Source organism: Nematolebias whitei, chromosome 1, assembly GCF_014905685.2.
Source record: "Nematolebias whitei isolate Nwh7 chromosome 1, NemWhi1, whole genome shotgun sequence".
Classification (NCBI taxonomy): Eukaryota; Metazoa; Chordata; class Actinopteri; order Cyprinodontiformes; family Rivulidae; genus Nematolebias; species Nematolebias whitei.
The window spans coordinates 55,198,284-55,214,639 of NC_056498.1; the positions used below are offsets into that span (position 1 = coordinate 55,198,284).

Genomic DNA, 16,356 nt, shown 5'->3' on the forward strand with positions numbered 1-16,356 from the left:
CACAGATGCCACATATTGATAATTAAAGTGGCATTACAATGATTTTTATTTTTTCCTTAACAGTGATTTTCCTGGTTAGGGATTCATGAGTCTAACAGCCTCAGGGTAGAAGCTGTTCCTCAGTCTAGTGGTGCTACCCTTAATGCTCCTCAACCTCCTGCCTGAGGGGAGCGGGGAAAAAAGTGTGTGCTGGGTGAGTGGGGTCCTTCATGATGCAGGTGGCCATATTCCTGCATCTGGAGATGTAGCTGGAGACCACTTCCACCACAAATCTTCCCATGTTGGGGCGCGGGGGTGGGGTGGAGGGTGGGGGTGGAAGGCGTGTTTGCTCATTCTGAAATCCACAATCATCTCCTTCATCTCCTTCACATTGATGTGAAGGTTGTTCTTCCTGCACCAGCTCTCCAGATGTTCCACCTCCTGCCTGTAGCTGAACTCATCGTTGTTTTAAGTGTTATGGTGGAGGAGGAGAAGTTGTGGATCATATGTGATCAATTATATAACCCATACTTAATGCAAGTGTGCTAATTAGCTATGGCATTTTTCATTTGTACAGTGATTTCTAATGTAAGTTGAATATTTAATCATATATCATCAATTTAATCATGACTCAAAAAGGAAAGCTAATTTTATGCTAAAGTTTTTAATTTTGCAAGTAGTTCATCACAGTCTATCAATCAATCAATCAATCAAATTTTATTTATTTATAGAGCCCTTTCCAGCAGCCAAAAGGTGCACAAAGTGCTGCACAATACAGGAATTACAAACAAAAACAATTAAAACATAGCAAGATTGTCAAAGAACTACTAGGTATTAAGAGCCTGCCTGAATAAAAAGGTTTTAAGATTAGATTTAAAATGCTCCATATCAGTCTCCATATAGACTCCATCCTCCTTGACATGCCATTGTAGATCTGAGGTACAATAACCACATTTTAATATTGTAATACCAATAATCCTTTGGGTCCCATGTAATACCTCCCAAACAGCTTTGACTGTGTTATGGAGAAAATGATCTTTAATTAAGCTGTCACAGACATGACCTGATGTCAAGAGAGCAGTTTTATGGTGGTGGCACCAGCACAAGTAACAAAAATACCTGCATGAGCAACTTTATAAGTTTTAGCCATTTATATCTATATTGGCAGTCAGTAGCAAGGAAATTACAAGTACTGTTCAGTTCTAATGCCGTCATTTCCCTTCACATTTCCAAGCAAAGGAGTTGTTGTTCGGCTTATTATTATGTTTTTATTATTTTTTGCAAATGGAAATTGGAATGGTGTTATACATAAAAGTCACAGCTTTGGGATTTTATGCAGCAAATATTAAAAAGACTGATACATATTGTTTGCATTCTTTTGTACCTTTTCAAATAAGGAGACACACAAAAAAAGAGGTATTTTTTGCTTCAGGGAAGAGAGATTATTTTGGTCCCATTATACATTTGTGGTAATTCCTTCATTAAATTGCATTTTGTTTACTGTAGGTTCACACCAGACACACGTCAAAACAGCAAATTATAGTGTCTTGGTAACAGAAAATGTGTCAGAAAGCCATGATACTGTTTTAATGCTTTCTAAACGTTAAATTTTTTGAAGTAAAAAAAAAGACTTGTTTCACAATTATGTGGCTGGTTGAAGCAAACAAAGATGCTAATAGTCCAAATAAACAAGGGCACACTGACAACAACAGCACAATTCGGTTTATCGCCTGCTACCATGAAAACTGGCTAATCCTAACTGCCTTTGTATTTATTTGTCTGTCAGCAAAATTTTTACTGAACAACTGGATGCATTTAAATTAACTTTTAAAAAGTAATCACTAGACATCTAGAACTGGTCAACCTTTGGAGTCAACTCCATTTAAGATAGTTGCGACTGCTACTTGACTTTAAGCAACAAAATAGCTATAATTAAGCCAGTTTTACAGATACTAAGCTAAAAATTGATGCGATAGAAGAGCGTGAACACATCTCCAACACATTTCCAACACATGATACAGTTACCAGTATGTCTAAAATGCATGCTTTTGATCTGTGGGGGGAAACTCACACATGCACAGAGAAAACCTGCAAACTCCACCCAGAAAGACCAACGTTCATGCTCATTAATCCAGGTGTAAATCCAACAATGTTCAGGCAGGTCATCTGGATGGTTTCTTTTGTTGCTGAGATGTTTCCTTCTTCAGCCGGAGGAGCCCACCAAACCAAACTGATTCCCACCAGCAGCTCACTCCCAGAGTGAAAAAAAAACAACAAAAAAAAAACCAGTTTGCTGGTGTTAAGATGGCCTCCTGATCCGTTCTTTTCCCCGTCAACTCCCAAGCCAGACCATGCCAAAGTGGTTCAAACCACCAAAGGTTCATGCTCATTAATCCAGGTATAAATCCACCAATGGTCAGTCAGGTCATCTGGACGGTTTCTTTTGTCCCAGAAAGGCTCCCGGTCGGGATTCAATCCGGCAACCTGCTTGCTGACAGGCAACAGTTGAGCCAGCGTGACTCCCACATATTCTCAGATGCATTCGTTGTATGTATGATACAGGTTTCGTCTATATAAACGTGCGTGTACTGTAGTTTTCAGGGCCTCAAAACCAGAGCATTAATGCTGCCCATCTGAACAAGTTTGAATATGTTTAACAAAAATATTGTTTGACCTACAGGTGAAGCTGGATTCTATCCAAGTTATAAATAACCTACATGTCCAGCTCCCACCTTATGCCCTTGTCACAATGTGTCCAACACGATCTGCACACATGCTGCCCTCTAATGCCCTGACTGCCAGTAAAATACAGTATAGATGAAACTTTGGCTCCATCTGTCAAACATTTTATTCTTCTCCCAGAACACTCAGCGCTCACCTGCTGTATACGTTTCAAGGTCGTTGTGGGTGACTTGAAAAGACTCGGCTTTTGGTTTGTTGCAAGAAACTTGAACAGGCCCTGCTGACATAAACTCAGTGTGGTGCATGGACGTTCAAAGTTTGTTCCAAAACAAAAAAGAAAGAGAAATGAACAAGAAATGAATCCTGAAATGTACAATCAAGATATTGAGAATTGCAAGTCAAGTTCACATATTTATTTGCCTTTAATTATTGTGCACTTTTTATTTATTTATAATGAGCTGGTTTTGAGCAGGGATTCATAAAAGCAGTAATTAAAATGATCAAAATAAAAGGTATTTACTTTTTTTTAGTTACTCCTAATTAAGTTCATCAGTTCTGTGGTGAGATGACACTTTAGGTAAAGAGTTTCAATACTTTATTTATATAACAAAGAAGGGTTATTTATTTATATACTGATTTATCTACTTATTACTAATAAAGTGTAGCTTTCTGCAGAGTATTACTCTGCAGAAGTCTTACAACATGTTTAATTTATTTACAGTTTGCTTCCAAGTAGCCAGATTTTCTTGCAACCTGTTGAAATGGTCTTGAGCAGAAAGCCTGAACAAAAAAAACGAGCAACTGTTGATCAAGTCCACTTTAAAAGATTACAAGAATCTCAGCTTCTTTGGAAGGATGGTGAGGGGTGGTTTAAAAGTTCAAAACTTTGGCAAAGTACTGCCTTTTGCCTTTTTTCAAGTACATTTATTTATATATATATATACACACATACATTATGTGTATATATATATATAATTTTGTGTCAACATATTTTTGTCATTTTCATGAGGACATGAGAACTCCTTCACAAACATTGCTCTTTCAGTCGGTGAAACTTTACTCTCTATAGTTTTTTTTTATTAAAAAATTTTTTGAAGCTTGAACAAGTATGTAAACAGAATTGCAGTAAAATTTTAATTCCAGCCCCGAGTTTGACAGCACGCCTTCCGGTCAGTAGTTCACATTAAACTTGCGTTACTGAATAAATATATCCTTTTCTTGAGTCCTTGAACCATCTTTGAATGTGCATCTCTCTCTCAGTTTGTTTTGCAGTGTGGAAGAATCGTCACATGCGCACGGTGACCAACTATTTTATAGTGAATCTTTCTTTCGCCGATGTGATGGTCACCATCATCTGCCTGCCTGCGAGCCTCGTGGTCGACATCACAGAGACGTGGTTCTTTGGGAACACACTTTGCAAAGTTGTCCCTTATCTTCAGGTAACACATTACTGAGTTGTCTTTTCAGAATGCCAGGTTTTTCCTCTTTTTTAATTTTTTTGCTGTGATGAATATATTTTTTTACTTAGAAAATGTGTATGAACATCAACCAAGGTCTGCATGGATATTTCTATTAGCAGCCACGTTTGACCTTCAGAATGACTGTTTATGTTTATTTCCTTCAAACTGTCACTACAACCTACATCCAATCTAAAAGAACCTCGGTTCAATTGGCAAAAAAAAAAAAAAAAAGTTACATTTTCATAGGTTGCCACCTTGTGCAATTTTTATGCTTTACATATCTGTTATAAATGAACTTGTTCAAATCAAGGTGCAACAAAAGTCACGTTTACTGTAAATAATAGTTCAGTTTTTAAAGAGTGTCATTTCATCTTTAGTGTTGCAAATCTTATGTCTGCATTGGGTTTTTGTGTGCTCATCCTCGATTCATTTCAACATAGTTAAATTTTATTCCACCCACTAGAGTAGTGATCTTCAATAAAACATTCAGCGAGGTCCAGAGAAAATATTCTCATGGAAATTTCTACATTATATCTACATTTTTGTTTAATGACAAGTAAAGACAAACTGCAAGCCAGATTTCAGAATTACCATAAATGTTACCAAATCTACACAGCCCAAATAAAATTACTTTATAGTGTAGAAAAGTTATGCTAACTAAAATGAATGGCCAGAAACATGAGCAAGTTATATATATATATATAGACCGCAATGATTTAGCCTCTTTCTGCTCATAATGTCCTGATGTATGCTCAATAATCCAGGTACTGGTAGATAAATCTAACAAGGCTGTTAGGTCCTCTGGATGGATTCTTTTTTGTTGAAACATTTTGTCTTTTAACCAAACAACTTCTTCAGTCTATTAGCTGTAATCTTCCTTCTGCTAACTTGTCTATATTTTAAACTAACTGTTTCAATTAGCCAGTAAATGTGTTAGCATGCATGTAGCATCCTAATATTAGACTTCTTAAAAGATCTGTTCTGAACATTTTTTTCCCACAGGAAGTGAAGTTTATACTTCCACATGAAATTAGTATGACTACCCTGAACTGAATATGCTCATTGAAATTCAGTGACAGACGTTATATTGGTCCAATTTCTGCAAGTGCTTTGTACACCAAGGCAGCTGTATAATTTAGATAGTGGTGAGTGTAGTTTGTCCTCCATCAAGAGGAAAAGAAAGAAAGAAAATCAGGAAGAGAGGTGTTGATCCCCACTTCTTCACTATCAGACTGACTTAACCCTGGAAATATGTGCTCAGTCTCCTTCCCGTGTAAGACTTTGAAGTACAAGGAGGTCATTTGAAACAATAATTTAATAACTACCATTCTTATGTGCACATTTTTGCTTGATCTCAGCAGATGTAATTGTATTGTGGAGAATAAAAAGAGCAGATATTCAGATCTAGCTTTGAAATGGAAACATGCGATAAGATAAAATAGAAGACAGGGCCTTGATGTGCTGACAAATAAAGCTTTTCACCACAGGACTGAAAATAAGTTTTTGTTTGAGCTCCTCCCTCCCCTTACATTCAAATTTGTCTTTTTTTAATGAACAAAAAGTTTATTTTAGTTTTAAATTGATGAACTTTTTTGTTGAAACTTTGACAAAAAGAACTGATCTTTTTTGTGTAATTTTCCTTTTATGTTACTTCTGTCTTTAAACTCCCAGAAATGTCAGATTTAGTTGTTTATTTAGTTTACTACTGTTGCAAGCAACAATGTGATCTGGTTTTCATTTTCTAAATCTAAAGTCTGCCAGTGAACTGTGCCAAAACGTCTTTCTGCTTGTCTGATTGTCTTTTTCTTATGTCTGCAGACCATCTCCGTGTCTGTATCAGTTCTAACGCTGAGCTGCATTGCCCAGGATCGTTGGTATGCTATCTGTCATCCGCTAATGTTCAAGAGCACAGCCAAGAGGGCTCGCAAGAGCATCGTTGCCATCTGGGTGGTGTCGTGCATCATCATGATCCCTCAGGCCGTTGTGATGGAGTGCAGCAGCTTGCTACCTGAACTTACAAATAAGACCAGCCTGTTCACAGTGTGTGACGAACACTGGGGAGGTCAGTCCTGACAAACTTACCCCTAATCATAAAAATATTGTCTTTTTTTTTTCTGCTGGCGGCACAAGTTGAGCTGAAAGTCTAAAAATTTGTCAAACAATAGACCAACTGTGGTCACATTTGCTTTGGGTTCTTGAAATAGAAATTGATAATAGAAATATAAAATATGATGTTTTTGTGTTAATGAGGTGAGCCATTGAGGTTCCTCTTGTCGTTAAAGATCATTAAATAAAACCTATATTTAAACCTGTTCCATGCCTGCAGGCAATATATGAAACACCGAATATTTTATTATTGAAAATAAAATGTGACGAGCACGAAAACAGTAACAGACATTTCAATGGGGGGTGTGATGGAATAAAATGCCACTTGAACAGTGATGTAAGAACTTGATATTGAATGGTCCTTAATGAAAATATATTACTATTATGGGTATCACCTCAGCAGATAGTTATTAGTTAAGGATTAATTATATTTGAAGTATTTATTATACTGTTTCATCAATTATACACACATCCCTTCACACTGAACAGTGCACCTGCAGGTCTCATCTCCAGTCACCCAATTATAACCAGTCCTCCGTTCTGACTGATTCAAGAGCCATTCATTATTAACCAGTAATAATCAGGGCTTTCTGACTCAGTTTCCAGTTCCTCAGTGACTGGGCACAGATTTGTGTATTTATATTGCCGTCTTTTTTCACAGCTGAGATCTACCCAAAAGTGTACCACACCGGATTCTTCATCGTCACGTACATCGCTCCGTTATGCCTCATGGTCCTGGCATACATTCAGATATGTCACAAGCTGTGGTGTCAACAGGTGTGTTCCTAAACATTTATTTTTCTTTTTTTAAAACAATGAATCATCAGAAGCCTGAACTGTCCATCCATCCGTTATCATTTACCAGCTTTTAAGTTTTCGTGTCGTGCACGCATGCATAAAGAGAACATGCAAATTCCACCCAGAAAGGCCCCCAGGCAGGATTTGAACCACGGCAACCTGCTTGGTGAGAGGCAGCAGCTCTACCAGCTGCACCACCCTGGACTGTATAATGAAAATTTGATGTAACTAGAATAAGTTTAATGATCTGGCTTCAGTCACACTCAAAATCAGGAACACACCAAGTGAAGTCTCTGGCTGTTCAATAGCTTGTTGTCATTTAGAATCACGACCTAGCAAATAGTCAGCAACAGGGGGATGGATAAAAACAACAATTACACAAATATGCATACTTATACAGCAGTCCCCCATTTATCACGGGGGATCCGTACCCTGAAGCCCCGCGAAAAGTGAAAAACCGCTGGTAGTACAAGTAGTAAGAAGCAGTTTATTTTATATATATATATATATATATATATATATATATATATATATATAATTTTTTTTAAATTATTTAAATATATACATATATATCGAAGATCAGCAGATCAGCTGCAGACGGAAGCTTCTACATCTGTGGGCTGCTCACAGGTGCTAAATCATTTAATATATTTTAGTTTAAATTTAAAAAATCTATGCCGATCTTATGGCCCATCCATCAATCAGCCATTGTGTGTCATGTCCAATCTTACTTTGAAAAATCGTGATAGAGTGAGTCCGCGAGAAATGCACCGCAAAATAGGGAGGGACTACTATATAACACTAAACACATAAAAACACAGCAACAAATGTCCAACCACAAACCCAAACTTTGCATTTTCGCAGAATAAAATGAAGTGCGATTACTGAGTGCTGATGCCATGGCTGAAATTTGATGAAGTTAAAAAATTTATTTTTAAATTGTCAAAATAAAAAACAAAAAGCAGAACACTAACTAAGCTAAACGTTGCATATTGCTAGCTAAAAGCTCTAAAACGCTAGCTAAATGCTGAACGTAGCAAAAGGCTAGCTAAAGGGAGCATTGGTAAACAAAAATAGAGTAAGTTCGCTAAAGCCGATTTGAAAGAATTAAAGGTTTTCAAAGAATTGAATAGACCCCGGTGTGTTTCTTGGGGAGCAATTTTTGTAAATAACATTAAATATTTTGAAAATAATGTGTCACATAAACCAAAGGTCATAGCACCCTTCATCTGAGCTGAATGTTTTGGCATAATTGACTTAAATAACACAAAGCATGCAGAAATAGTTAGATTACAAAAAACATTCAGCCATCCAGCCATTTTCTTCACTTGCTTCCTCTTCCAGGGTTGTGACCTGGGCTTGAAACAACCCAAAGCTTTGAGACTGCAGCAAGAAGCAACAAGCTACCAGGAAAATAATAATAATGTGAATCAGTGTTCATACAATTAGAAGAGACAAAAACAAGATGAAACCCAAAAATGTTGTGATCTTATTAGTATTTTGTGTAAAACCAACATGACTGAGCTGAACCCTTTAAAAACAGACTGTGATAGATAAATAAATATATCTTAAGAGATAATTACTTTACTTACGAAATGTGTTGCAGTTGTTTTCTTCTCACACTTCAGAAAATAGGCATTCATTTGGAATTGTCACAGAGTATTAATTAGTTTTAAAATCACAAAAGAAATCAAATTTGACACACAGCTCAAAGGAGCAATTAGGCCAACAATTCTGTCTAAACAGCATGGCGTCAAAATCTGAAAAGAAATAAATTAATTAGATTTTTTTAACCATATATTGAATTTCATTGAGTATGTTTAAGCGTACGTGCAGTTCATTAAAGTTAAAACCAAACCTTTGTGCTTTTATTAATAGTCTTTAATTTTGTCATGCAAATTATAAAGTTCATGAGCTGTATTGTGTAAAATATGCCCAAACTTTGAGAGACTGGAGAGAGAAGATCTAAGAATTAAAAAAGCCATTTTTTTACATCTTCATTCGCGGCATTAAACGAGCCACAACAACCTGCTACAACTGTGGTCATCAACTGGTGGCCCGTGGTGGGCCACTTTAGGTTTGTTGGAGGGGGCCAAGTAGTGGGTGATATTGTAAAGCATAAAATATCTAATAATTTTAACATTTATTACAGAAAAAGACCAGATTCTTATAAATTAAGGGGGGGGGGGGAGATCAATTTTTACCATTTTTTTTAAATAAAAAAAATCTATAAACTATGCAGACAGTTCTTCATATAAAGAAATAAAGCATAACGTTAAAGTATGTTTTACGCCTTGTACTCGCTCCAGTGTTCACGGATTTGCAAAAGAAATGATCGGAAACAGTTTGAACTACCGGTAATCCTTTTTTGTTGTTTGTAAAACCAAAAAAATTCAGTTTTATGCACATTTTTGGTCAAAGCTTGATAGAGCCACTGAAGAGAGCCCAAAGAGCCGCATGTGGCTCCAGAGCCGCAGGCTGCAGACCCCTGGTTTAGATGAACCACTATAATCACCCTCACTACCCTGAAACTGCCTTCAAGCCCCAACGTGTGTCCCTTCTCTGTAAACATTCATCTTTCAGTAAATCAGGAGCCTCGGCCTGCTTGTGCCTGACACGTGCATGTCTTTAATCAACAGATTCCTGGGAGCACATCAGTGATGCAGAGGAAGTGGAGGACTCTAAGGTGCTCGGCTCAGACCGCAGGACTGGGGGAACCTGTGAGGGTCAGGACCAGCACGGTTTGCGCTGAGATCAAACAAGTCCGAGCCAGGCGTAAAACAGCTCGCATGCTGATGGTGGTGCTCTTCGTGTTTGCTCTGTGCTACTTACCAATCAGCGTGCTCAACGTCATGAAAAGGTAACAATCCCTCGAGCTCCTCTGTTTAGGACTAAAGGCCATGAGAACAAAACGAGCACTGCAGCTGGTCAGAACTTATATTAAGTCCTCTTTCATCTTAGTGCCTGATGTAAACTATTAGGAAGTATACAATGTTTCTAAATTTGGTGCATGTACAAGTAGATTTTACTGGATTTCATCACTTTGTCTGCAGAGTTTTCGGGACTTTCAAGAACACAAACGACCGGGAAACAGTGTACGCATGGTTCACGTTCTCACACTGGCTCATATATGCCAACAGTGCAGCAAATCCCATCATCTATAATTTCCTTAGTGGTGAGTTTTTGAGCCTTTCTTTCTTACACTTCATTTCTAAATAAGAAAGAAGTAAGTTCATTACTGCCCTCTAGTGACAAGTTTAGCATCAACAAATCAACAGAGTCCCTTTTGTAGAATAATCAATCTTGCAAAGTCATTTATTTTATTTTTGTGGCACTCAGACTGACAAAGACAAGGCAGTTGTTAATTACCACATGCTAAAAGTGGCAGATTGCATTTTTCTAATTAGGCTTTTAAAATTTCTTACATGCAACAACATTTGCGATTCCTACAGCTGGTTCAAAAGTTGATTTCAGATTTATTTACTTTTCCAGGAAAGTTCCGTGATGAATTCAAGTCGGCCTTTTCTTGCAGCTGTTGTGGTCAACGGCAAAATCAACAAAAGAGGATGAGGGCCAGAGCGAACACGGACAGCCGAAAGTCCCTGTCAACTCAAGTGAATAACGTGGACAACCTGTCACGGTTATCGGATCAGATCATATAGCCGTTCAACTCTTGGGCTTATGGTCAAAGGACACGGGGATTATTAAGGAAATATATATATATATATATATATATGTTACAAAAATGACTTTTCTGGGGAAGAGAAAAAAAGTTTATTTTCAAGGTCAAAAGGGAAAAATACAATTCTGGCTAACTAAACATCCTTCATTCTGTCACAATCTCTTGTAAATAGATTTAAAAAAAGTCTATTTCTTGTAAATGAAACATGGATGCTTGGTGTTTAATGTTTCATACGTATTTTATTATGTCGAGATTTATTCTTCTATTGTATAACATACTATTCTGATTGTACTTTTTTCACAGCAACAAAAAAGGCCTTTACATATGTCTTTATTGTCTCCATCTGAAATATTTGGTGTAAACGTCCATTTCTACGTAATGAAGTGCAGTAAAATGTTAAAAGTTGCTTTTTCCACTTGATAAGATCAATAGCTCCTATAAAGTGGACACCGGCATGCTGAAAATCAGTTATCAGTTGCAAAATACATTTCAAAAGGTCAAGTAGCATTGTTTAGTGGATTTTGTTTTACAATGGATAGAAGTCATTGAAGCCTGAACTAGCAAGAAATTGCATCCTGCAATAAAATTGGTCATTTTTGATACAAGACTGCAAAAAAGTACGAAAATTAAAGTAGACCAAAGAAACAAACTTTACAGAAAACAAACAAAAGAAAAGTTGTGAAGATAAATAAACAAAGAAACTGGAGAAGTGCACGAGGAATTTACAAGAGCTAGTTTTCACATTTTTACCAAATATTTTTAATCTGAGGTTTAGAGAAAGCCAATAAGCTTAAAACATCTGACAGTTTTAAAAGAATCATACAGATTTTGAAATAGATGTGAGATTAGATGCTTAATTTAGGGTAAATATTTATTTTTTATTTTTCTTAAAATCAGAATTGAACTCACACCTTAAGACAAACTAATTATTCTACTTCAAAAAGCAATGTAGAGTTAGTTCATAATCTAATATGCTCATCCACATCCCTGTGAGCACATCGATGTTAGACATTTACAGACAAACTCTTTATCCCCACTGAAAGACCCAAATTACATGAACATCCTTCTGACAGATAACGACAATCCCAGAAATACTCTTAACAAATAAAACTTTGTAGTGTTTAGTTTGCAGATAAAAACAACCCTCTTGAATGTGGTAAATTCAAAATTTATGAGTTAAAGTGTGTGAAAAATGTTTTGGAATGTCGTGAAATCATCTGGTCTATTTTGTAAAATCTATAATATTTTTTCTCTACAAAATACTCATCATGAAAATGTAAACATCAGGAAACAAAAGCACATTTGAATGTAATTCTTCACAGGACATATAATGGTTCTTATTGCAAAGACAGGACCATTAAAAAACAAAGTAAACTTAATTTGCACAATATTTTTTCTCATGGATGTTTAATGTGCCCTTAATTTAGGATTTGATAATGAAAATTGTTTGTGCATGCTAATCACCTATGCAAAGAACCATAGGGAATGAAAATATGTAAAACATTAAACCTATCAACTCTTGTTTACATTGAGTGAGGACCCGCATTTTAAAATTGCATGCAGCATATCTGGAAAAACAACTGGGATAACCCATTTCAAACGCACCATATAGTTTAGTTCAGGATTGCACATTTTTCCAGTAAAAAAAAAAGACTGACAGAGAGACATTTTTTCTTGCTTGATTGCTGAAACAGGCCTCTATCATTCATCTTTTCTTAAAAGTCAGGAGTCAAAGATTTTACTCTAAAAGTCTGTTTGGTCATATTGAGGACGTTGAGGAGGGAGGGGGGGTGATTGCGATAGATGAAGATTTGTCCCTAGTTACCCATGTCCCAGGAGAAATTTGATAGTCGGCTTGTATCCGAGACCAAACGGGGGAGTCAGATTCAGATAAGCCATTTTCTTCAGGCAGACTGTTTTTTTTTTGTCAGCCCTGAGTCCTGCTGGAACTTTCCCAGTCCAAAATGTATGGGTATTTCACTCCACTGATCCGTGTTATGAGCCTTCCTCAAGGTTGATCCCAACATGCTGGTGATTCCTAAAAGCCGCAGGCAGCCTGAGATTCTCACCAATCGCCTCCATCTTATGGTTTAGCTCATAAATCAGCTGATTTTGAGTACTCCTATCACAAACCAATCCTTCACACAGACTCGGAAGCTTTGCCATGGCCGAAACTGCTGCCGATGTTTTCTTCAAAAGTTGATAAAACAGAGCCCCACCAGTGCCAAAGAGCAGAAACCTTGCTATCATAAATCAAATATATGAACGTCTTCAGCATCCTCCTGAGACAGAACTGAGACACATCAGCTGCCAAACTCCCCACGGATCTCTGATGTACCCCGCAGTGTGAGTCTCAGCCGGACAAGAGGGTTCTCCAGGACTGTGTCATTTTGTTGAAAAGATTTTGTCGATTGTGTTAAAAGTCCAGCTCACCAGATCCATAATCGTATTTTTCGTTCGGGAGATGTGGAGCTCCAAACACACAGAGGGCAAAGCAGGAGGAAGAACAGGGGAGGGAGAGGAAAATGCGTCCGCCTTGAGCGAGAGCCAGAGGAGAAAAGAACTGACATTGTAATATTAATTTTATTACAATATTATTAATAATAATACTGTAGTATTTTTAATTTAATTTGCCTATAAACACAAGTAGTGCCAACCTGACGCTGTGTGTTAAAGTGCATTAAAGTTGAAATGTCTTTAAAACCCCACATCTGAATTTCCACAAACTTGATGAGAAACACGCTTTAAATGTGTGGAATCAAAATAAGAACATCAAGTGATAATTTCATCCAGATGGTGGTAGTAGACTATGCTTTTAGCCTGCATGCTAGTACATATTAAGCTAGCACGAATGCTAATTTACAGACTGTGATCAAGTTTTACTTCATGTTTGGTCTAATTCATGGAGAGATTCTGATGCTGCTGCGCTCTGTAGATAAAATCATTATCAGTATGAGCACTCTGAGAAGAATTATTGTGATAAAGCTTTCCCCAAATTCAGAAACCTTACTCTTGCTCAAATCCAGAGTGCTCAATTACAACGACTTTTACAGCTGGACTGTATTTGTGCCGTTGCGTATGACCCCTGTTTAAAGGTAAATAACGTACAAAAAAGCAACATGTTTGTACCATATAATTATCACTTAATAATGTGATAGTGTTCAAAATTTTATTTTTTTCATGGACAGCAATACACTTTTGAACAAAATCACTGATTCGTTTATTTCAGGATTGTATCATGTGTGATTTTTGCACTGTCAAAAATCCAAGCAGCTTCTGTGGTATATTATTACAAAACTGAGCTTTTTGTTAAAAAATAAATAAATAAATAAACAAATAAACAGTATTTTTTAAGAAAGCAGACAAATGGCAAATACACTCATTCCACTACAGATACTGTCCCTCTGAGAGGAGTCAGAGTTGCCTAAAGTCTAGAGGTACAAGCTTGTAATAAATGTATAATGGGACATAATGAGTAAACCATAATGACTAGTGCAGCAAATGAATCTTTTTAATATTCACAATCAGCACTTTGTTAGAACAAAAGGAAAAAAAATAGACAAAATCATTTAACAGGTAACAGAAAAGGAAATCAGAAGAAAGATTGAAACAAAGGTCTCAATCACAGAGAACAAAGAGGCAAATTTTGAATAGTTGGATTCATCTTTATTTATTTTAGGAATATGATTGGAATTTATTGGGATTTTTAAGTTTTAGGTTTTGATTCCTAAAGTCATGACAATTGGTAAACTTTAAATATTCAAAGTCATTTGTGTTGTTCTGGATCCATGCTTGATTTTTGACATTATTGCTTTAATAATTGGGTGAAAACCTTAAGATTCTTAACATTTTCAGGTTTCAAAACACAGTTTTTCTCACTTTTTATTTATTTCAGATTTGAATTATTTTAAACTTTGTCTGTTCTTTGGATGTGTTAATGTGAGTCTGTATGTTTTTAATGCATTTTATGTTTTTTGCACTTGTTCTGTATTTAAGTTTACTTGAACTGATTGTGCAACAGATTGACCAGTTTGTTCATTTTTTATGTGCTTGATGAATAAATTATTCTGGCTTTGTGAAAAGTTTCTCTGAACGTTTTCCAACAGTGTTTGCCAAGTTCAATGTTTTGTCTCTGCAGCTGATCCTGCCTGATATTAACCCATTCTGTTTAATATATTTAAATTTTAATATCATATTTTTTTAAGGAAACTGTAGTGAATATTTCTCTTCTATGTAGCAATTTACACATGCAACATTTCATAAAGGTAATTTTACTCTATAAAATGTTGTGGCTTTAAAAACTGCAGGAGGAGTACAGCTTCTAAATTCAAATGCTCCTAACAGAAGTAACTATAAATTCATGGCTGTTATCAAACTGAATGAATAAAATGGAAATAAATTCATACATTTTAGCTGCAACTTCAGCACCTATAGGCAGAATGAAGTATTGTTCTCTTAGTTAATACCAAGAATATAACTTGGCATTAAAATGAAACTGAAACATTTTAAAATAGATTAAAAGTGGAAAATTGGTTTTGTAGGAACAAAGATTTTTTAAAGTTGATCCCATGTTGGTTTTTTACCACCGACTCTGCTTTAACTTGGTTTCTGTCAGGTTCAGTGAATGACTAAGACATACTGCAAAAACTGAACCAAAAGCTAAACCACATGCAGACAGACCCCCTTATGCTTCACTTTTTTTTGTACATGAATAAACTGCAGACACTTTAGCCATGTTTAAGTATACGTTTGTGTTGCAAACTAACAATTCCTCTTTAAAAACGAAACAACGTACACTGGCTGAACTGGTCCAAAGACAAGCTGTCGAAGATCAAAGCTGACCCGGACCCCGCATGCAATCATTGTAAACAAACTCCAGCTACACTCTTGCAAACATTCTGGACCTACCCCAAACTGCAGACTTTTTGGTAATCTATCTTTGACACCTTCTCTGGGATATGTGGCAAAACTGTACACCCATCATCAAGGTTCATGCTCACCCATGTGAGCTGTTCACCCATCACCACTCATCTCATTGTTCGGGGTGGCCCCTGTGGATACGTCCTTCAGCAAGTATGAGAAGTATGTGATTGCTTTAGGCTCTCTTCTGACCAGGAGACTTGTCATGTGCAGTTGAAGGACCAACACTCCCCAGTATGTGTTCACTGGATAAGGGAAATTAAGTATTTTAATTTGGAAGAAAAAAATAGCTGTACCCTGCAGGGTTCTGTTAAAAGATTTTGGGACACTTGGCAGCCCTTTATGTGAAAACATGTCAATGCCTGTTTAGTTTATTTGTGTGTGTGTGTGTGACTGATCTGGTGTGGAAGGGGAGGGGCGGGAGGTTTTATTTTATTTTATTTATTTATTTGTGCTTTGTGTTCTCTTTTTTTTTTTTTTTGTATGTTCAAAAAAAACAATAAAAAGACTGAAAAAAACGAAACAATGAAAAGTTCTGGTTTCACCTGGTCAGACAGGGTGAGGAAAGATATAAGAACAGGTTATTACAACAAACAGAACTGGCTTCTGAAATCAAACGGACAATCAGAAGATGACATTTGTGTTGATTTATCAACAGAGAGGAGAAAATATTAGTTCTTTAGGAATATGCAGATGAGCAGATAATCAGCAGTAAAGTGTCTTTTACAA

General features: G+C 36.5%; 1 protein-coding gene across 1 annotated transcript in view; it reads left to right on the forward strand.

Moving 5' to 3' along the window:
- The window catches only part of hcrtr2 (hypocretin (orexin) receptor 2), a 33,785-nt gene extending 23,098 nt beyond the window's left edge, over nucleotides 1-10,687 (forward strand). The window contains exons 2-7 of the mRNA XM_037685456.1: nucleotides 3,922-4,100; nucleotides 5,940-6,183; nucleotides 6,889-7,004; nucleotides 9,665-9,885; nucleotides 10,079-10,200; nucleotides 10,518-10,687. Coding sequence (XP_037541384.1) covers nucleotides 3,922-4,100; nucleotides 5,940-6,183; nucleotides 6,889-7,004; nucleotides 9,665-9,885; nucleotides 10,079-10,200; nucleotides 10,518-10,687 — 1,052 coding nt within the window. The remainder of the gene's footprint in view (nucleotides 1-3,921; nucleotides 4,101-5,939; nucleotides 6,184-6,888; nucleotides 7,005-9,664; nucleotides 9,886-10,078; nucleotides 10,201-10,517) is intronic.
- The last annotated feature ends 5,669 nt before the right edge of the window (nucleotides 10,688-16,356 follow it).